Genomic DNA, 23,462 nt, shown 5'->3' with positions numbered 1-23,462 from the left:
AGCCAAATGCCTCCACTGAGAAGCCTAAATCTACTAGTCATTCACACCATGGTGAGAACTTACTAGCTTTCTCTTTACATCCAATATAAATTATGCCAACTGTTTTGACTGGGTGGGAGACAGATCACCAGAGACTAGAGCACTTCCCTGGGCTTGGTGGGAAGGGAGGGAAAGTGGGTGAGGGGAAAGAGAGAGGAGCCCAGAGGAGGAGAGGATGACAATCAGATCCTCCCATTTTATAACCATTCCACCACCACTTAAATAAGTTCGTATGTACACTTCATGACTTTTTAATTTTTTTTCTCTAGCTTAATTTTAAGCCATTCAAAGATGGAAACAAGTCCTTGTCTTCATATGAAAGTGCCCAGAGTACGACAAATCCTTAACAGACACTCAATAAAGTTTTACTGAAATAATGAGCGGTGGCCCACAGAAACCAGTCACAGAGAGGTTTCTGTTTGTTTACCTCTCCTGGTAACAATACACTGGCTTCCCACTAAGGCCTGGGAAGTCAAAGCTTAACAGGGCCATTAAGACTCAGCTCCTTACACACAAAGAGCAATCAAATTCTTGAGGAAGAAAACTCCTTCCACGTTAATCAGGCCAACCTCATCCATTAAACCTACGTGGAGGCTGAGTAATAATAATAATAACAACAATAATAGCTAAAATATATTTGGTACTTATTTTGGCTCAGATACTTTCTAGCACTTTGTGTATATTAATTCACTTTATTCTCACAACAAAATGTAAGGTAGCTCTATTATTATCCCTATTTCACACATGGGAAATGAGTCGGGTGGGCCATGTCAGTGTGGACCAGCATTAAGAGGATGCTCTCCTCAGCCTGGGCTAAATTCCAGCTGCTCTCTCTAAGCTCACCACATCTGCCGTTACCATCAGAGGGGAAGTAACTTGCCACAGTCATTCAAGGCGTCACTGGCCCTAAAACCTAGGAGGGTAGAGTTTACATTTCACCCATGTATCCCTCACAGCACCCAGGCAGGGTCTTGCCCATAGGAGTCTGTCAGTTGATGGATGGGAATGTTGATTGATGGATGGACTGTTGACTGACAGATGACAACCAGCTTTGTCCTGCTGCCATGTGTCAGAGTGAGTGACTTCCCCACCAGGACCCATTCCCAGGTCATTAGCTTGGTCCCCTCAAGAACACTAATAGGGGCTTCCCTGGTGGCGCAGTGGTTGAGAATCTGCCTGCCAATGCAGGGGACACGGGTTCGAGCCCTGGTCCGGGAAGATCCCACATGCCGCGGAGCAACTAGGCCCGTGTGCCACAACTACTGAGCCTGCGCGTCTGGAGCCTCTGCCCCGCAACAAGAGAGGCCGCGATAGTGAGAGGCCCACGCACCGCGATGAAGAGTGGCCCCCACTTGCCACAACTAGAGAGAGCCCTGGCACAGAAACGAAGACCCAACACAGCCAAAAATAAATAAATAAATAAATAAAAAATCCTTCCCTCTAAAAAAAAAAACACTAATAGCATTTGTCTTTACACAGGTTATGTGATACTCACGTTGACTCTGTCATATGCAAATGAGAGCTTGAATATCCAATCAATTTCATTGCCTGAGTTTCTCAAAACATCCTAGAAAACACAATTACTTGAAACATCACCAGTAACTCAACCAGAAGCACAGTGATCTTCGCGGGTTCAGTGGATTTGATTCTAATGCTTTGGATGATGTTGAGCAGAAATGATGCAACCTGAGGCGGAGAACTCTAAATCTAGTAACCGGAACTCTTGGAAGAAACCATAACCTGACTCAATATTGAGAAAGTTACGCAGTCTTGAGTTTTACAGATACTTCCTTGTTCCTGACATAAAGCTGGTGGTCACATAGCATGGGAAAGATGGGCCCAGGAACACAATTCAGATGTAGATATGACATCTTAGGAGATGAAACCAAGCTCAGACAATTTCCCAGAACAAAGAGACCAGACACTTGGCAACTGCGCTGCTAATTTAATTCCCTACAGGCAGCCCAGCAAGATAATTCAGGTCTTGAAATTAAACCAGAGAGGAACTGTTCTTGAACGAAGGGGCAAAAGCATTGATAAGCTTCTTTATTAGCTGCCGCTAATCAAACCTGAGGTAAGATTTACTATTTTACTTACCTTAAGGCTTCCTCTTTTGCAATATTGGGTGACAATGCAGATGTTGGGTGATTCTGTGCAGATACCAAAGATGGGAACAATGTTTTCATGCCTTAATTCATACATCTGAAAATAATAATGGTAATAATAGCTTATGATTATAATGTGTCTTCTGCCCTAGGGACAATGCTGTGTGCTTTACACACTTTCAGCTATTTTTCACAAAGACCCTGTGAGATAAGAACTCTGACTGCTCCCATTTTACAGATGAGGAAACTGATGCTCAAAAGATAAAGTAATGTGTTAAAGATCATACAACTTAATAGTGGCAGAGCTGGGAGGTAAATCCAGGCAGTCTGCCTCCAGCAAATAAACCAGAGGAATGATCAAAGTCCCCCAAAGTAATGGGGATTAACTGAAGAAGTGGACCCCATGAACCTGACTCCCCTGCAAGGACCAGCTTCAAGGGAGATAGATACAGACACAAAGAATGAAGAGGGAGAATTAAGGCCAGGAAGAATTAAAGGCAAAGAACAGGCTAGGAGAGCTCCCAGGATGCAGGTGCCTGGGTCAGGCATAAGCGTCTGAGGTCTAAAGTCTGGGCTCTTGGGCGGTGGGGGTCATAGGCCAAGTTAAGGGAAGCAGCTTCCCACCATTGCCCTTTGGGGTGAAGGCCACCCGCACCCCAGGTGGGAACAGGGAGCTGGCAGAGGTAAGGCAGAGGGCAGCAAGGCTTTGCCTCCTCCCAGGGCTGGGGGCCTCACCAGCCGGATTTCCTGCAGCACAGACGGCTTCCTGACCCAGGCTTGCACTTGGTCACCAACATCACAGATGGCCACATGGTTTCCCTGGAACCGGAGACAAAGCAGAATGTTCTTAACCCAGGCTGATCCAGAAAAAGCTACTCTCAGAAAGAGCTAGGAAGGGCAGGAAGACTGGCAAGAAATCCGCCTACAGAAGGGATCACTGAGCTCCTCCCTGCCCAAATCAGCCCTCGGGGGGCCCCGTGCTGTGTCCAGGAGCCGAGCTAGCTGCTCAACACGGGAGACCTCATTTAACAGGCAGCACAGCCCTGCAAGGGGGGGTGGCGTGTGATTAGCCCATTTCCAGACGGGATCCTTGAGGTTAGGGAACTAGTTCAAGGTCACACATCTGTAGGTAGTACAGCCAGAATTTGAACATCTGCATGCAGCCACTCTGCCCTCAGAATTACCCGGTAAAGCCCTACTGGAGCATAAAAGAGCTCTTCACCCTGCTGGTTCTCAACAAAGGAGCTGAAGTCCCCAGAAATCATCACACTAGATGAGTTACTGTTGTTCCCTCTCGACACAGGTGTGCCTCTCCGGGATGGCTGCGAAACAGGACATGATTCAGCTGCTCTCAGTAGGATGACCAAGTACTGATGAGACTATGCCTTTTATAGATGAGGAAAATTAGCGCCAAGGTTAATAGCAGTTAGTAAATGAGAGTCAGGACTCAAACCCTGATTTCTCTAACCCAAAGTGTGAGTGCTGAACTGCTACCCGCACCACGCTTGTGTCTGTGCCAACGTCACAATGTCGTGGTTAAGACTCTGGGGTCAGGCTGCCCAAATTCAAGTGCTGGCTTTGGCCCTTAACTAGATGTGTGACCTGATTACACAGTCATTTTCCTCAATGAGCATCTAAGGAGGTGAACTCTCTGTGTAACACCCCCAGTGCCTCCCCAGCACCTAGAGAATATATTTTAAACAGAGGAGCCCTGTTTTTCTAGAAGAGTCTTCTTGGAACCCTAATGTAGAAAACAATAGCTCAAAGCAGAGCTGCTGTAGTTGAAGAGGAAGAGGAAGTCTCAGAATTCCTCCCCACCACCTCTACCTCATTCTATCATTCACCCAAGGCCAGACCAGTGAGCCCCAGAATCCCCAGAGACACTTGAAAAATAATTTACAAATGAACCCCAATCTCCTGGTCATAGCATGTTGAAGCCTCCTTGACTTGGTACCTGCCGATTCACCTTTTTTTCTTGAAAGTCATAATTCATTTATTCAATGAATAGTATATGCAAGGATACCAATAAAAGGAAACATACTATAAACTACAATTTTGAAAATAAAGCCAATATAGCAGGAACAAAATACACATAACATGAGAGGAATGTTTGATTGTTGACCCATCATGCTTTCCTTACTTTTATAATTAACCTAAATGTCTTTAGAACAAACCTATATACCTTGGTCTAACTTGAGCGCTTTCTAACAAGCAACAACATTCTAGAACACTTTTCTTTTGCTTTGAGATATTTAAGATTCACACATTTGTTCAAAAACATAAATTCTGATTCAGTAGTTGATCTGCATATCTTGTTATTCTCTGAATATCATGAGTAACATGTATTCCTGAACAAGTACTATATGAAATTCTAAAATTCTTGATCTTTGACGTAAAATTTATTTCAGTTGTGGGTTTTTAATCACTTGAGATGAAAGCAGAATTCACCCCCTCCCTCCACCTCCCCCCAGGAACAAAGAGCTCTTATTAAAGTATAGAAACTTGGGTCTATCTTTCTACTCTAAAGAACAATTCTTACTAACCTTTCTGGGAAGGCAGTAAGTACTCCAGAATAATCAATATATGCTTGCAAACATTACATCAACAACAAAAACAAAACAAAAAAGGAAAGAAAGAAAAGAGACTTCAAAACTTCAAGCTTAAGATATGCATAAAAGATAGTCATGGCTATATTTTCTGGAATTACGTAACTGTTATATACTTATCAAATAATGTCATGCTTATTAAATGTGTGCCCAGCTTCGCAGCCCTGAGAAGCCCTCAGCATACCCTGCGTTACTTCTCTCCTGGTCACCACTAGCAAACCCACTCTCCCCAGATGTCACCTCTTCTCTGAAGCCTTCATGATGCTCTGACATTCAATCCCTCTACCTGCGGGGTTTCTGCCTCAGCTTGTAGACACCTCCCAGAGCACTTACTTCCCTCGGAAGGCATCCACTTGTGGCGTGCCTTGCACTCTGCTTGGCCTGCAGTAGACGGGAAACACGTGTGTGTTGAACAAATGAATTATATTGTCTTAGTTATCAGTAGTTTAAAGGAGTTAATGTGGTTTTGAAAATAACTAAATGCTCCCCAGGAGACAGCTTTAATATTTGAGCAGGATGTATGGGTTCTTCTACCCACCAGGGAACAGAGCTGAAGGGAACTTTAGAAGCCACCTGATCATTTTAAAGTATTCAGAAACTGAGGCTCGGAAATGATGTTCCCAGCAAAAAAGTGGTAGTTCTAGAACCAGAACTCAGGGCCTAAGACTCTCCATTAAGAGCTCACTTTATAAATGAGTCAGCCTCTGCCCTCACAAGCTCCTAGATCAGGTCCCTTCCATGAATCACCAGCAGTGAGCAGGAAGGTGGATGTCTGGGCCAGGCGTGGCTTCACCTTGTTCTGGGACAGAATGGTGATGTCATCATAATTGATTTGCCACCAAAGATCTTTATTTTGCCTCTGCAGTTTCCCCCTCTGTATCCTTAAAATCAGACCTATGATGACAACTCCCAGGTTGGTAATCAGGAGGGTTACGGTGAAAATCACAGCAGTCACACCTGGAGGGCATATCGTTACTCAGGCCCACCTAAGAGCAGAAGTGAGCACATCAGGGCCCCATCCCGGCCCTGCCAAACAGATGGCTCAAAAGCTGCCCAGGCACGGGTCCAAGTTAGGGCACACAGCGTCCACTCAGACCTGTCTTTTCCAGGAATCCTATTGGGCCCCAAGTGCGTGGTCTTCCCACACCCCTCTGGTTCCCACGGCAACTGCACTCACCTCCTCCTTATATAGAAATTTCCCTTGTAGAGAAAAAAAGGATGACTTCTAAGACCATCACCACCTTTCATTCAACATTTACTATGTGCTCTCCTTACACTTGTCCTCAGTTATGACCTACCTCATTCCAGGCCTGGGCTCCTAACCACCAGGCAACACTCCCTTGTCCAGACTCTACCTCCGTAGAAATGGAATTCCTGAGACTCAAATCTCAGGAGCCAGGTTTCCCCAGGGCAGAGGTTCTCAACAGGGGAGGCCATGACGTTGCCTCCCCAGGGGATATTTGGCAATGTCTGGAGACATTTGGGGCTGTTAGAGCTAGAGGGTGCTGCTGGCATCTAGTGCGTGGGGTGGAGAAGGGATGCTGCTAGGCCTCCTACAAAGCACGGGACAGCCCCTTACACACAAAGATTATCCCGTCCTAAACATCGATGCTGTTGCCCCTGCTGAGAAGCCCTGTTGTAAAGAGTCCTTTCCTGCTGCCTTCTCCAGGCGGCCACACTGATCTGCAAAAGCAGGCTCAGTTTCACAGAGCTCATTGGAAAATCCACAGCCACGTCTGTCTTCAGGAAGGGAACCGCGAAGAAATTCCCCATGGGTCTTAAAAAAAAAGAAGACAATGAAAGGTCAGTGCCAACTTGATTTATTCAACTTGTCTCTACTTCAGGTATAGCAGGGGCAACTGAAACACACATGTCATTTGCAAAAAGCAGGCCTTGGTCTCTTCATTCAAACATCTGCTGACCCATCCAGTTTTCCCACCTCACCAAGATTCTTCAAACCTAGCCTTCTGGTAATATAATTCATGAGAGAGCAATATCTTTTTGCTAGGTAGAATAACTGACTCGATCTTTTGATTTAAACCATGTCACTTCTGATTTAAAAGATGAAGTGTCAATTCTCAGATGTTACTGGAGTTTTCTCCCGTGTTTGATACAGACAAATCTTGTTATAGAGCATCTTGACACTTCACAGACCAAAACGTCACCCCTGCCTGGAGAATGCCTGTTCCTACAATACAGAGAACCTAGCTGGCCATGGTTGTTTTATTTCTTGGGCCAACCCATTTGGGGACATTAAAATTCCATAAGAGTAGGGGAGAGAAAAGTGTCAAATCAAATCTGAATTGTGGGTGATGGCAGTGGGGGGCAAGTAGAAATTGAATTAAGTTTTATGTTCTCATGTAGTTGCTCATTGATTTATAGCTGAGAGAACAGAAACAGATTCCCCCCCTCCCCCCCAGGGATTTCTGGATACTGTGAGCCCAGGACAGCATCCAAGTCCTGGTGTCCCCCTGGCTGTCTGGATGAGTCGGTTTCACTGACTGTGAACCTGATCCTGTAGGAGGCGCTGTGCTCCATCATCACCCAGGGCCAGGGCCTCTCCCTGAGACACTGGGGCTGTGGGACCTGCCCAGCTGGAGCATCAGAGGAGGCCCAGGCCCACATGGAGGTGCAGGTAGGGATGCCGTGTTATAAGTGGAACCTGAAGTGGCTGAGCCACACCCACAGTCAAGGGCAAGACCACGTTGAAGGCCCAAAGTCGATCTTTATGAGTTCAGAGAGCAGCAGAAAACTTGATTATATGAGCTGGATCCCCAGCTGGCCTCCCAGAAGGACCACCGGCCCTTCCCCTCCTCCCAGGCCTCTTCCTGTAGCATGAGCTAAACTTGGGAAAGGCCCTGCCATACCTGATGACTTCCTGATAGCTGTCATAATGAAGAAAAGGAAGAAAGAGGGACCCGTTTGGGGATTTCTGTAGGGCATAGACCCAGTAATCCATGCGCCTTTCTCCCTGGGAGTCCACAAACACAGGGCCGGTGATTCCTGGAAAGAGAGGTACTTGCACACAGTAAAGGGAACAGAGAGGAGCTTGGGGCTCAAAATGCCAGCCTGCCGAGTCATATCAGAGGAATGCCCTCCCCAGCAGCTGCTGAAAGCCACCCATGAGTTTTTTGCCCTTTCAGGGAATCTAAGATGCAGTCAAGAAGGAGAGTGGAAAAGAAAGAAGATAGTTCAGAGGTGGTACCCTGGTGGGACTCAAGGGCCACTTGGTTCTGTTAGGCCTACGCTGGGGAGGACCATCCAGCATTAAAAAAAAAAAAAAAAAAAAGTTAAGCAGTTTCCAACAAATTTCACATAAAACCCAAGATTTATGCTTCCCAAACAATCAGATATGACCAATGGAGGCCAAATGACATGGCAGCGGTTGGCTGGGGCTGGGGACACTGTCTCCTCCCAGCCCCTACCATCCTATTCCCCCCACGTTCTCCACGCTGCCAGACCCTGGGGCACGCACGAGTTTGCAAGCTTTGTTCTCAGCACGGCCTTTCCTTCCCGGTTTTGGTTTGTGCTCAGGCATTGCGCTCAGACCTGGCCCAGGTGCATTCCTTGTTCTTGCTTAGGACGTGCCCTGCCCCCCACACAAAGGACACATCAGAGATCCCAGAGGAGTAAAGTACAGCAGTTCCACACCCCAAACTAGGACCCAAGGTCTGACCTAGGACTTACGATTTGTTCCCACTGGGGACAGGACACAACATTAACATTCATAAGCTTCTGCTATGTGCCCAGCACTGAGGGCGGTAGTGATTTCACACATCTAGTCCCGGTTGACCCCACAGAGGAGGCACCATCATCCACTCCTAATAAGCAAGCAGGGCTTGGAGGCACAGACCCCTTGGAGTTTCCAGAGCCAGGAAGACACAGGTCTGTTGGGCCCCAAGTGCGTGGTCTTCCCACAGCCCTCGCTGCCTTGCTGTGCCCACTTGCTGGCATCCTGAATGTGGGGCTTGAGCACGGCTCTCTCCCAAGGTCTGCACAGGGAAAGGGCTGCAGCAAATGCAATAACCAGGGTTGAACCAGGAAATAAATTGATCTGACTGACGGGATTAAACTGCGAGCAGGAAGACAGACCCCTCCCACTTCCTCCCCTTTTTTAAAGCAAATGCTTCAGGGTCAGGAAGAAAAGAAGAAAGGGAAGCAAGTTAATATTTCCACTTGGAAAAGGTGTGGATGGGGTCATTGTGAGCTGAATCTATGAATGCCCCAAAGAGCAGGACTTGGCTGTCCTTTTGAAAATTTAGGATGAAGTTTAAGTCTTAATTTATTAAGGGAATGATAAGCCAAAGAAAAGATAAATAGCTGCCATTTAATGAGCACATACTATGTGCCAAGCACTTCATATATTGGATTGGCCAAAACGTTCATTTGGTTTTTTTCCGTAAGATGACTCTAGTAGCACTTAGTTGTCTTTAACTTCATTCGAAACAATTTTGTTAGATTGTATGTGACAGCTGTCATATCAGCGTTCATTTAGGAAAAGACATCAAAATTGGTGAATTTTTGTGTAGCCATTTGCATATTGAAGATGGAAAAAAAGCAACATTTTTGGCATATTATGCTTTATTATTTCAAGAAAGGTAAAAACACAACTGAAACATAAAAAAAAGATTTGTGCAGTGTATGGAGAAGGAACTGTGACTGATCGAACGTGTCAAAAGTCGTTTGCGAAGTTTTGTGCTGGAGGGACTTTCCCGGTGGCACAGTAGTTAAGAATCCACCTGCCAATGCAGGGGACACAGGTTCGAGCCCTGGTCCGGGAAGTTCCCACATGCCGCGGAACAGCTAAGCCCACACGCCACAACTACTGAGCCTGCGCTCTAGAGCCTGTGAGCCACAACTACTGAGCCCACATGCCACAACTACTGAAGCCCGTGCGTCTACAGCCCGTGCTCCACAACAAGAGAAGCCACTGCAATGAGAAGCCCGCACACCACAACGAAGAGTAGCTCCCGCTCTCCGCAACTAGAGAAAGCCTGCGCTCAGCAACGAAGACCCAACACAGTCCAAAATAAATAAATAAATAAATTTATTAGGGAAAAAAAAAGTTTCCTGCTGGAGCTTTCTCTCTGGACGATGGTCCACGGTCAGGTAGACCAGTTGAAGTTGATAGAGATCAAATCGAGACGTTAAATTAACGTTATACCACGTGGGAGATAGCCAACATACTCAGAATATCCCAATCAAGCATTGAAAATCATTTGCACCAGCTTGGTTATGTTAATCACTTTGATGTTTGGGTTCCACATAAGTTAAGCGAAAAAAACTTCTTGACCGTATTTCTGCAGGCAATTCTCTACTTAAATGTAATGAAAACGTTCCGTTTTTAAAACAAATTGTGACGGGCGATGAAAAGTGGATACTGTACAGTAATGTGGAACGGAAGAGATCGTGGGGCAAGTGAAATAAACCACCACCAATCACACCAAAGGCCGATCTTCATCCAAAGAAGGTGATGTTGTGTATATGGTGAGATTGGAAGGGAGTCCATTATTATGAGCTCCTTCCGGAAAACCAAACGATTAATTCCAACAAGTACTGCTCCCAATTAGACCAGCTGAAAGCGGCACTCGACAAAAAGCGTCCAGAATTAGTCAACAGAAAACACATAATCTTCCATCAAGATAACACAAGACCATTTGTTTATTTGATGACCAGGCAAAGACTGTTACAGCTTGCCTGGGAAGTTCTGATTCATGTGCTATATTCACCAGACATTGCACCTTCGGATTTCCATTTATTTCGGTCTTTACAAAATTCTCTTAATGGAAAAAAGTTCAATTCCCTGGAAGACTGTAAAAGCACCTGGAACAGTTCTTTGCTCAAAAAGATTAAAAGTTTTGGGAAGATGAAACTATGAAGTTGCCTGAAAAATGGTAGAAGGTAGTGGAACAAAAGGGTGAATATGTTGTTCAGTAAAGTTCTTGGTGAAAATGAAAAATGTGTCTTTTTTTTAACTTAAAAACCAAAGGCACATTTTGGCCAACCCAATATTTTAATTACTCCTCGGTGTTACACAACAGTAAAGAACATGAGCACTGGAGATAAAAACAGGCCTTATTTTGAATTCTGGCTCCACCATCTCATAACTTTGTGACCACGGGCAAGTATGTAACTTTTCTACCCTGGGGTTACTCACCTGTGTAGTATATTATGGATGGTAATAACACTACCTCATGGGTGGTGTGAGGATTAAATGAAATAGTGCACAGAAGCTCTTGGCACCCAGCTTGATATAAGGTAAGCCCTCAATAGATGCTGGTTATTATTATTAGATATGGCAGTATGTATTATGTCTGTCTCACAAAATAGAAAGCTGGAGTAGAGCAAGATGACAGTCGTTGGCCAGCTCCCAGGGTGATTTCAAAACAGTTCGCTTCCAAGCCTATCCTCACACCTGCAAGGAAAGTAAAATAGGATTGGCCCCATCTTTAGAGGCTGATGGTCATGATTCAGACAGGCACCGCATCAGAGAGGATGCAGGTTGGGGAAGATCAAGGGAGTGATATCAGGAGGAGGGTCCCACCCTCTTGAGTTTTATTCTTGATGGGTTCAGTTCGAAAGGAGCTGTGGGAGAGACTTTTCAGGGGCGGGAAGGGACCCCAGAGGCCCCCCACCTGGTCTGGGCAGGCTTCTGGACAGAGCAGAAAGAGCAGACGGTGGCCGCTGGGAGCTTTAACCTCAACAACGCTTCCCAGAAGGCCGGAATCGCCATGAGAAAGTGGAATTCCGTAATCTCATGCCCAGCAACTCCAAGCCCCACGGACTCAGCTGGCCTGAGTTCGGCAAACCTACCACAGTCAAGCCACTTACCCTGCAAAGCAGTCCGATTGGAGCCTTTCAGAGTGATGACGAGCTGCCGCCCATCCCAGAAATCCCTTCTGGCCGTTATCATCTCCTTCACGGTCTCAGCATACAGCAGGGCTGCATCGTGAAAGTAGGCAGAGTAAGGGCTCACCTTGGATGAGGGAAGCAAAGGCAGGGTAGAAAAAGGCCCATGGTGGTGCTGAACTCTCTTAGCTTTTACTTGTCTGTGAAGCTTTTGATTTCTCCGTCAATAAAAATTAATTAATTTTAAAAAAGATTAAAAAAAAAAAACCCATGGCCTGCTACATCACAGTCCGGGCTCAGTTAGAAGCAAGTTTTCTCCATCCTCTTAACAGTGTAACAGAGCACACGTTCTCCATTATTCCACAGAGAAAGGAAGACCCTCCACGTATCCTGGCCTGTGCTGGTATACCTACGTATCACAACTGCACTTTTCCTCTTTAGGCCTTGTTTTCTCAATTAGATTGCATGATCTTTTGGATTGAGAACAGCTTTTTAGGCCATAGGCAGGAGGGAATACGGTTTAATTGAAAGAGGGTGGATCTTGGAGTCAGGTTGGCCCTGGTACTTACTGTGAGACTTGGGGTAAGTTCCAGAACCTCTCTGAATCTCTCTGAATCTCGGTTCATTCATTTATAAAATGCGGATAAAGCCACTATTGTGGTGAGTATAAGGATAGTTAAATGAGGCAGGATATAGTATCTATTGTACTAACTGGCACATAGTAGGTCTTCAATACTTCATTTAGTCAACAAAAATGCATGTGCCTACTAGGTGCTAGGCACTGTTCTTCCCATAGAACCAGGTACAGAGCTGACACTTAGGAGATGACTCCCCAAATATTCATTGATCCACCATCTTTCCTTGTGTGTTGGGATCCACAATCGGCTGCCTCATTCCAAATGGAACCCTGGTCATCAGTAGCTTCTCATCGCCTTCAGGCTCAGCTTGGCCCCGCTCTGGCAGGAGCTCCAGATCTGGCCAATGGTCTAGTTAATCAGGCACTTTGCCCCATCATCCCACACATACTGGAACTACCACTGGCTGATAGTCTCTCTCCTGGCTGCCTTCTCAGAACATCTGCTTGCCTTGACCTGCCCTAGCTCCACAACTCTGACTACTCCATTCTGGTTCCTGGCCATGGCATCCAGCTGGGAAAGGAGACTGTCATGGTCTGAGCGCCCACTGGTATCTGTTCTGCTACTTCCATGTACTATGTCATTAGATACTCAAAACCACAGTCTGGAAGGCAGATGTCATTATCAGTCCCATTTTTGGGTGAAGAGACTGAGGTGTAGGGAGGTTAAACAATTCACCTCAAAGCCCCGTAGTTAGTAAATAGCAGAATTAGGATGGAAGCCTAGGACTCTGACTCCAAAGGCCACCCGATCACTCATCTAGTAACCTCTGTCCTCTGCGTGGACCTGGGGTGCCGATTTCACAAGATCTCATCAGGCCACTGTTTGTTTGGGGCTGTGGAAGATGAAGAAGTGTGTGTGTGTGTGTGTGTGTTAGGAGCCTGGGGAGTGGAGGAAGAAGAAGGGGAATAAGAGGGAAATGTAAAGGCCAAACACAGATATTCTCAAGGAAGGGAGGAGGGACCTGTGTAGGAAGACCCCCATCAGACCTGCTCCAGCATGTGGAGGGGGCCGTGGAAGGGCGGCCCCCACAGCCTTCGGTGGACCTGCTCTCGGAAACCTTCATCTCCAGGGCCTTCTCGGGAGGAGCTGAGGGCTATGAGAATCACTGACTTGTAGACTGAGGGAAAGTGCATCACCTTCTGATCTGTCAATACCTCCTTCCAAAAACTGTCCTGAAAAATAATGAAATAAATGTAGCCGTTCTGTAGGAAATACCCTAAGCAATAGTCAACATCAACTATATTTATTTATTTTTGGCTGTGTTGGGTCTTCGTTGCCGCGTGCGGGCTTTCTCTAGTTGCCATGAGCGGGGGCTACTCTTCGTTGAGGTGCGCGGGCTTCTCACTGCGGTGGCTTCTCTTGTTGCGGAGCATGGGCTCTAGGTCCGCGGACTTCAGTAGTTGTGGCGCGTGGGCTTAGTTGTTCCACGGCATGTGGGATCTTCCTGGACCAGGGATCGAACCCATGACCCCTGCAATGGCAGGCAGATTCTTAACCACTGCGCCACCAGGGAAGTCCCCAACATCAAATGTGAATTTTTATTCTAAACCTCGGAAACACAATGACTCTGGAAGACTTTGCCACGCAAAGTCTATGTTTTCTAGTGAGCTTCGAAGCAGTGGGCAGGAAGCCAAAAAATCAATCAATAAATAAGAAAAGATTACTTGGGGCATCGAGCAACTAATATGCAGAAAGCTTACTTTTAACAATGGGCGGCCTATATTGGGAACACTTTTAGGGAATGGATTTATGCTATTCTTTTTTTAAAGCAGCATGAATTCACTTGCATGGACGTCGTGTGGTCTATTTTTAGTCCTATATTCTTTCTGCACTTCCAGCCAATTGGAATTTGATTATCAAGGTTTGGGGAGAACGTGACGAGGGGGTTGGCAGGGCTTCCCTGCTGATCCTGAGACTTGGTGCATCCTCTCCCCTTCTCGTCTGTCTGCAGGCAGAGGTGAGAGGACAAGTGAAGAGAAAAGGGTGGACGGCAATGAAAAGGGAAGGTAGGGGGAGGTTCTGGAAAGCTTGGCTTACAATTAGAATTCCAACTGGCTGCCCAGCGAAACCTGAGACACTTTTGGCAATCTGAAATACTTAATGATAAAAAGATAAAAGAAACCTGGAGCATTATTATGCATCTTCCTGTACTCCATGTTGCCCCATTTCAACTTCTTATGATCATATAAAACAAGCTCATTTTAGAAAGATAAAACTGCTGGAAAAATTACAGTGTGTCCATGGCTAAATATCAATACCAGGGGCCTTATTTTAGAAGCCTGTTGGTGGTTAAATGTACAGACACTGAGGCCAGCCCACCTGGTTTGACTACTAGGTCTCCCTCATACTAGTCGTGTGGCCTTGGTTAAGTTATTTCACCTCTCAGGACCTCGGTTTTCTCATCTGTAAAATGAGGAAGATGAAAGTATCTCCCCTTAGGGTGGTGTGAGCTGAAATGAGTGTTGGTTTATCAGGCGCTCACCGTGGGGCCTGGCACTTAGTACACACTCCACAAGGCAGAGCTGTTGGGGTCAAGGGCTCAGTCCCAGAGTCCAAAAGACCAGCTTAGGAGGTCCAAGATCTTGGATAAGTTACCCTATTTCTCTAAGCCTCAGTTTTTTCATCTGCGAGTTGGAATGCTAATAATCTGTACCTTATAAGGCTGTTGGAAATATTGAATGCAATGATGCATGTAAACAATGCATGGACTCTCTATCTGCCTCACGGGGCTGTTGGGAAAATCTAGTGCACCGATGCAGGTATAATGTATAACTCGGTACTCATGGGAGGTACGTGGTACATGTCAGCCATCCCTATCGTTACCAAAAGAACCAAACCACCTACAGATTGCCTCATTAGACCAGCGTGTTGGTTTCTCCAGGCCATTGTTGAGGCTCAAACGCAGGTGGCCATGGAAGAAAAGAAAGTGAGAGCCACCGAGTTTGAGAGCCTTTGGGGAGGTCTCAGCCACCCGGGAGGAATGACGGTTCTTCCTCAGCTGGTGTTTGCTGATGTAGACTACAGAGGACCAGGCTCCAGAACCAGCAGCCTGGTTCAAGGCCCGGGTCCCCGTCCCAAGAACTGTGCAAACGAACTCTGGGTAGGTTCTTTCAATTCAGTCTCAGTCTCTTGATCTTAAGTTGAAGACACAAGAGTAGCTGCCTCCTAGGGTTGAGTATTCAGTGAGCTAATGCATCTGGCACATAGCAAGTGCTGCATGCGTGTTACCTCTTCCTGCGGGAGCCGTTGACGACTCATCAGCACCCACCTCCAGCTGCTGCAAAATGATAAAGACGAATTCTCCTGTGTGGAGTCCCAGGTTCTCTGCAGCCGGCAGGATAAGTTTTGCACCTTCTGAGCTGCAGATTAAGATAAGAACTGTAAGAGAAGACAGTCAGCCAGTTGCAAGTGTGTACACATACACACACACACACACACACACACACACACAGATACACACGTTTTCAAGTCTAGCCTAAAACCGCTAGAAATGAGACATGAACTTTGTCTTTCCTTGAGCATGCTTTAGGAAATAGGAAGGTCTAAACTGTTCCCAGAGCGTGTCCTTCTTTAACCATGCCGGTAGCATACCAACTGGCAGCTTTCGTCTTGCGGAACTAAAGTCTTCGCTGCAGCTCTCTCCCAAAGCACAAATCGAAAAAGTCTGAGACCACTTCTGTACTCTAGTTTCTTCGTTTAATTGACTCAGAACAATAGATCTGGCTTGTGACTCATCATCAGGTAGGTTGCGTTGACGGAGGACCTAGAACCAGGAGCATTTAGACTGTCTGAGATGGGATGGGGGGAAAAGGAGTAGCCCATGGTATTTTTCTTCCATCCAAACACATCAGCATGTTTTTTGAGGGAACAAAAATGAAATACTGATTCATTGTTATGTATTTATTTTTAAATTGGAACATGCTTTTTTTTGCTTCAGAATTTTTCTTTTTAATTGAGGTATAATTGATTTACAATGTTGTGTTAGTTTCAGGTGTACAGCAAAGTGATTCAGATATAGATATACATCTATATATACATATATATATATATACACACACACATATATTCTTTTTCAGATTCTTTTCCCTTATAGGTTGTTAAAAATATTGAGTATAGTTCCCTGTGCTATACAATAGGTCCTTGTTGGTTATCTATTTTAGTGATTTATTTATTTATTTTTAATAAATTTATTTATTTGTTTATTTAATTTTGGCTGCGTTGGGTCTTCGTTGCTGCTCTGGGGCTTTTCTCTAGTTGCGGCGAGCGGGGGCTACTCTTCGTTGTGGTGCGTGGGCTTCTCACTGAGGTGGCTTCTCTTGTTGCGGAGCACGTGCTCTAGGCGCACGAGCTCAGTAGTTGTGGCTCGTGGGCTCTAGAGTGCAGGCTCAGTAGATGTGGCGCACGGGCTTAGTTGCTCCGTGGCATGTGGGATCTTCCCGGACCAGGGCTTGAACCTGTGTCCCATGCATTGGCAGGTGGGTTCTTAACTGCTGTGCCACCAGGGAAGTCCTTAGTGACTTATTTTTTAAATGAGATAAATTTTAATCTATTTACCTGAGCTCCAGCTAGGTGCCAGGCAATGCGCTAAGCATAGGATACAACAGTGAGCAAAAGAGAAGGTCCTTGTTCTCAGGGAGCTGACATTAAGACAGACAATATACAAGTGAAGAGATGAGAGAGATCGTTCAAGATTCTAATGAATGAAGGGGGAAAAGAATGCTGTGATACTAATGTGGGGAGGGGGAATCGCTCCATGTCAAGTAGTCGGGAAAGACCCCTCAGAGGAGATGGGATGGGCTCTGGGCTGAGTCTGGAAGGATGAGAGCAAGCTACCTATGGAAAGAGCACTGAGTGGGATGAGGTGGGATTGCAGTGGAACTCCAGGCCAAGGGATACCAAGTCCCAAAGTCCCAAAGCCAGAAGGAGCTTGGTTTATTGGAAGAAGAGAAAGGAGTCAGCTACTAATTCCTGCTAGAAAGTAGAGCCTTAGAGGCACCACAACAATATTCACTATGGTGTGTTGATCAGTTACTATGTCCAGCACTTTACAGGCATGATCTTATTTAATCCTCACCGTTCTATGAGGTAGGTAAGATGATTGTCTTTGTTTTACAGATAAGGTACCTGAGGCACAGAGAGGTTAAGCTACTTGCTCAAGAGCACACAGCTAGAAGGTGTCAGAGGCGGGTTTCAAACCTAGGGATGTCTGTCTCCAGAGCCCATTCTCTGAACGAACACCCAAGTCCAAGACCCAGCCCACCTAGCAGGTGCTTCCAGAAATTACTCTGTACATCATAACACTATAGCATCGAGGATTTCACTCTAGACAAAAAAAAGTTTTTGTTGGTTGGTAATGCTTTTATGTATCCTTAATTTTATACTCTGTTTTCATCTGCTTTTTACACTCATAGAATAATGAAAAATTCTTAGTTTTTTTTCAATCATTTTTTTCTATTTGCCCCTCTAAACATAAGCAACAGAACATTCTTTCCTACTTACCCCTGGAAATCAATGACAGGCTCCTAAGATTCTTTTGAAGGAAGGCTGGATTGTTGTTGGTGTATTTCATGCTGGTGGTGATGGTGAAATGGGATTTGAGTTCATTCCCTACGACCCTCCACAACTCATCCACTCCATCCCAGGAGGAAGTCCCAGAGTGACCTCCAAACATCCCAATGTGTTTCCAGCCCAGGTACTGGAGGCTTTTCTGGAGCACATCACCGACTCTGTGCATGCGTGGCACAAGTTTCACATAGGTGTCATACAAGAAGTTGTTCTCCAGTTTTGCTGCCTGTCCAACAAAGTCAAACATGGGGAAGCCAGCAAACCGATAACCTTGAAAGTAACCAAAGGGATGTCTTTCCATAACTGAGTTTCGCTACACTCCAACCCCATTGTAAAATATCTGCATAAACTTTGGATTCAGTGAGTCTATGGGTCATACTGCCCCTCTCTTTTGGCATATTGATGATAACATCTTGGATCCAACTTAAGGATGCAAAACCTCAGAGCACAAGAGTAACAATAGCCAGCATTTATTTAGTGATTACTATGTGCCAAGCACTCGACTAAGAGCTTACATATATTATCTCAATTCTTACATTTTCTATCAGGTAGGTATTATCATCTCATCTTAGAGATGAAAACATGGGGCACAGAAATGTATTAATAAGTTCCAAAACTAGGAAGTAGTGGAGCAGGCTTGGAATTCAGGTAATGTGGTCACAGAGCGCACACTCATAGGTACTACTCACTTTTTCTTAATTTGTTCCTTATTCATTTTCCACTAGGAGCCTACTATTTACAGGGAACTGCAGAGACCTTCCTCTTAAAAAGATCTTGTGATCAACTATTACAGGAGTTAAGACGTGTAAAAACAGCTGTAGAGTTAAATATGCCCTTCAATATTTATAGACAATAGATTTAGAGGATCTTAGAGAAGTAAGAAATTACTTCTGATTTGGGAATTAGATATGTGAACGATGAGGGTAGAGGGATAAAGAAAGGCTCTGTGGCATTTGAGCTTGACTTTGAAGAATGAGTAGGCTTTGTTAATCAAATGGGGAATGTGTCAAATGGGAAATTCTAGGAGACACTAAGATTCAAATTCAAATGTAAACTTAACTCTATAGCACCCACTAATGATAGTTCTGCAGTATTTTTGAACGTGAGAACTGTGCTGCCCCATCTATTCAGCCTTTGCATCTATACCTCTCAGAGCACAAGATGCCCAAGGACGTCAACAAAGCTAATCTCATTAGCTAAACAAATACAAATCATTCACTTCTCTCATTTTCTTGCCTTAGCTTATGGCAATCTGTCATACTTCAACCTTTCCCTCTTTCTTTCACATCACTGAATAATTTATTACACATGCCAAAGGGAAACCTACGCAAACAGGTGTTATTTTTCTATTTAAAGCCAAGCATTCAATTTCTTCTTAATTTTTCTGAGCCACGTGGCTGGCAATGTTAGAGTGAATAATGAGTCTATACCCAACAGCACCAAGGCCAAACAATCAACAAGTTTGTTAGTGAACATCAAGTTAGTGAGTGAACTAACAATTATTGATTTGAGAGGCTTTCTTTAGAGAGAGTATTAATTGTTCTAATTGCATGGTCTAATTACATCTCAAAGAAATGGTACCCAAGACTTATACAGTTATTATTTATAATAATGTCATCCAAGTCAAGAGATTATTCAAGTCTATACCATCACCTTTAAGACCACCTTTTCCAGTGGAAACTCAGAGTTCTTAGAAGGCTGTATACTCTACCTCTGCTGCTTCTGGGCATGCTGGTCCAAACAGGGCAGAAATTTCTTCTTTCTGGACCTGGTTGATGAAAAGAGCAAGAGACTCCTTGGCGCTGCAGGTTGAGTTGGTGTAAGTAAACTCCCAGCTGAAATTTCCGAAGTCTGCCAGCTCAGAGTTGATCTTGTCCACGGCAATCTGGAGTTCGGCACCCAGCCTTTGCACATTGAATGGATGGGAGATGTTCCAGGGGGCCTGGAACCCCCCGGTGAGTTTAGCAGCCTCAAGCCACGTCACCAGGACACTGACAAAGGGCATCAGAACTAAGGTTAGGTGGCCAACTTGGCATTCAACCCCCAAACAGAGCCCAGATCCGAGTGGGGCCTCAGCACCTGTCCTGGGAGCCATGGATGGAGTCTAACACCTGTATCACTGCAGAACCCTGAGAGGCTTAGCCTCCTGACCACTTGTGCCCAGAGCTTAAATGATAGTGCGCAGTTCCCTGAGGACCACAGCTTGCTTTCTCTTCAGTGCTGTTAATTAACTGAAACCTTCCCTTTCCAAAGTCTGCCCTAACACATCTAGAAGCAGAAGTCTTCTGGAAGGAGGCTGGGACAGGGAGCCGGCAAGGCCCTGGTAATTGATCCAGTGACACCACTGTCAAATTCCATGGTCCTTGGCAAGCCACATAACCCCCACTCCCTCTTCACCCCCCAGATCCCTCTCCACTAGTAAAATAAGAATCATGGGAACCACTCAAGTGTAGACAGATGGCCTAGGCTGGAATTCTGACTCCATCACATATTAGTGGTGTAACCTAGGACATGTTACTTTCCCTCTCTATGGCTTCATCTCCAGATCCATAAAATGGGGATAAAATTTAATGGGATCTTCCCCAATGTGATATGGTAAAGATGAAAAGAGATCATACAAGTCTGGTGCTTGGTACAGCGTCTGGGCAAAGGGAGCCACTTTGTCAATGTTAGATGTTAGATGATGGTGGTGATGAGGATGACGATAACGATGATGATGGTGTGATTGATGATGTTGCTAGTGTAGTAATGGTTATTATTATCACCTGCTGATTCCATCTTATAAGAAATTTTTCTACAATGAGTGAGCTAATGGTTATGAAAGGGTTTACTCACAACTGGCACAATCTATGTCCCTCACCCTGGTCTAGGGTGCCATGGAAAGGTTACTGATGGATGAATACTAATTCTCCATCTGCATAGGTCAGGGCAAGGAGCTGGGGGCAGTTCTTCATTAAAGAATTACATATGAAGTATTACATAGGTAATACTTCACATGTAAAGTATCACTTTGTATGAAGTATTACAGGGATGGCAAGACCCTTGGGAAGCCATTGTTGTCCCCAGGTAAGATGACCCAGCCATCAGCCAGGCAAATGCACATCAGTATAGAGAATTCAACTCTGACTACCATGGACTTTCTTTTGGACCCTGGCAGGGGAGGGGCTGGCATCTCCCACTCATCCACTCATCTCAGGATCATGTTTTTTTTTTTTTGGGCACGCCGTGTGGCATGCAGGATCTTAGTTCCCGGACCAGGAATTGAACCCATGCCCCCTGCATTGGGAGTGCAGAGTCTTAACCACTGGACCACTGGGGAAGTCCAGGATCATGTCTTTTAACACAGAAGACTTGCTGTGGTTCTCAAAGCTTGATCTAAGGACCATCTACATCAGTCTCTTCTGATGGTTAAAAAGACAGATTCCAGGGCTCCACTCCAGACCCTATGAACCAGAATGTCTTGGGTTTACTCTGGGAATCTGCATTTAACAGACCCTCACATATCCCTAAGTACACTAAAGTTTGAGAAGCTCTGAGACAGTCTGCAGCTAGAGAGGGAAGGAATTGCCAATAACTCTTCACTACTCAATTTCCTTCAGTAGCAAATTCCCAGAATGGGATTACGGAGCTTTAGCTCTGACCTGCCTCAGAAGGGCATTTCAAAACTGCTGGATTAGAGGGGTTGCTTTTCTCCAAACCAAATTCATCGTCGCTTCTTCTTCACTGAACTTCAGAGTCTCTCTCTCCTCTGCTAGGACAGCTTAGTGTCAATTTGCAAAGTCATAAAGACTAAAGTCTAAATTCTTTAAAGTCTGAGTCTAAGGACTCCCTTGCTCTAATCACAGGCAGAATTCCATGGATCTTTTTGGCTCAGATGCTTACCAGATGTAAGTAGCCTGGGGTGAGTCAGTTAAATCTGTGCCTTAGTTTCCTCAGCTTCAGAAAGAGCTTAATAATGTCCCTCTCAGAAGGATGTTGTAAAGATATTGTGAGATGACGTAATTACTTAGCACAGTACCCTACACTTAGTAGGAACTCCGTAAAGAAGTACTCCAAATGGTTGTGTCATTGCATAAGTTGGGGTCTCAAGACTAGGATTGTGGGAACAATATTTTATGATACACTCTGTGTCCCCCCTCTCCCCCTCCCATATACAAACTTCTTAAAACTTGTATTCCTACTCTGGATAATTTGAGATTCTTTGTGTGTACAGATTGCCTTTCCCTGAGAACCTTTGAGCCCGGATGACTGTGTGTGTTCCTCTTTGGAGCCTCAGATCCAGTACAGTGTTGGGCAGTAAGCATGCAAATTCATACTAATCATAATAAGTATTTTTTTGTATTGTAAGTGCTTATAAGTGAGCATGGTCAAAACCAGAAGAAAATGCCAATGATGTTCAGTGTCGGTGGGAATTTAAGAAATAGACATACACTGCTGGTAGGAGTGTTGATTGACAGCAGTTTTCCCATATGCACCCAAAAGCCTTAAAAATATATATGCACCTTTGACTCAGAAATTCCAATTTGGGGCATTTATGATAAGATTTAACCACAATGCTTTTTTTTTAAATTTTTTTCAAAAATTAGGCACAGCCCCCATGTTCAATTGTAGGGGCCTGGATGAGTAACATGGAGTGAATCCATGTGACTGAGGAGGGCAGTCATTAAAAATGATATATTAAATGTGCACTTACTGACTTAGAAAAATAGTCACAATTATTAAGAGAGGAGGCACACTTTAAAATGACATGAATAGTATTCTGTTTTTTGTTGATTTTTTAAAAAGCACATAAAGCTGCATAACAAATATTATACACACCAAACGAATAAAAACTCTGGGTGATGGGAGTTATGGGTGTTTTTTCTTCTCTGCTTAATTTTCATATTTTTATCTTCATGTCTTTGCAATAAGGAAGAAAAGTGAAAGTTTTAATTGAAAATAAACCCTACAGACTTATATTTGCAGAGTGAAATCACAGGGAGTTAAACTCACGCTGTCTGAATTCCTGGGTCAGGAGCACTTCACGTTGGTCTGGACCCTCACACTTCTACGCACTTGGCTTATTCTCTGCTGAACTCAGCCCCTTCCATGTCTCTACTGCCCTCAGAGGGAGAGGGAGACAGAGATGCGGTGGTCCAGGTAATGGTGATCATCGTCTGGAAACCATTGCCATGGTAACAGGCCCACCCACTTTGTACGAAGTGCTTGATTGGCTGGAGTGGCAAGGCCTGAGGTTAAAACCAGGGAGATTGGTAGGGACTGTGGCTGATGGAGGGGGCACACTGTTCTCCACTTTGCTTCTCCAGTCCTGCTCTCTTCTAGGAGATTCTTATGCCTGCAAGTTACCAGTGGTGGTAGATGGGGGAGGCCATGTTGTTTTATCCCACAATGCTTTGGAACAAAAGTAATCTGTGCTTGGCCCCCAGAGATGCAGAGCTTGGTTCCCTATGTTAGCATTTTGATTCCTAGATACGTTATCCCATCTCTGTTTCCTGAAAAGATTATTACAGAGGGAGGATTCTCTTTTCCTAATTTATAGTTTCCTCACTGCTGACCAGCTGGGCCATAAATCAGATATAGGGCCAGCTGTTCAGCATACAAAATCAGATAAGATTAGCTGTATCCAGGGTGATGGGACTAGCTTTTTTCTACCTGTCCTT

General features: G+C 45.0%; 1 protein-coding gene across 1 annotated transcript in view; it reads right to left on the bottom strand.

Annotated features, from left to right (window-relative positions):
- LOC133090966 (guanylate cyclase 2G-like) overlaps positions 1–19,897 on the bottom strand; it is a 40,006-nt gene extending 20,109 nt beyond the window's left edge. Inside the window, 14 exon segments of the mRNA XM_061189676.1 lie at positions 1,535–1,606; positions 2,137–2,241; positions 2,880–2,963; positions 3,329–3,466; positions 5,544–5,725; positions 6,428–6,527; positions 7,260–7,344; positions 7,618–7,753; positions 11,582–11,726; positions 13,224–13,409; positions 15,506–15,615; positions 17,737–18,054; positions 18,057–18,072; positions 19,514–19,897. Of these exon segments, the coding sequence (XP_061045659.1) occupies positions 1,535–1,606; positions 2,137–2,241; positions 2,880–2,963; positions 3,329–3,466; positions 5,544–5,725; positions 6,428–6,527; positions 7,260–7,344; positions 7,618–7,753; positions 11,582–11,726; positions 13,224–13,409; positions 15,506–15,615; positions 17,737–18,054; positions 18,057–18,072; positions 19,514–19,897 (2,061 nt within the window).
- Positions 19,898–23,462: the final 3,565 nt, after the last annotated feature.

The sequence above is a fragment of the Eubalaena glacialis genome, chromosome 1 (genome assembly GCF_028564815.1).
Source record: "Eubalaena glacialis isolate mEubGla1 chromosome 1, mEubGla1.1.hap2.+ XY, whole genome shotgun sequence".
NCBI lineage: Eukaryota > Metazoa > Chordata > Mammalia > Artiodactyla > Balaenidae > Eubalaena > Eubalaena glacialis.
The sequence above is the reverse complement of the archived record's forward strand: the minus strand, read 5'-3'. Positions and strand labels throughout refer to the sequence as shown.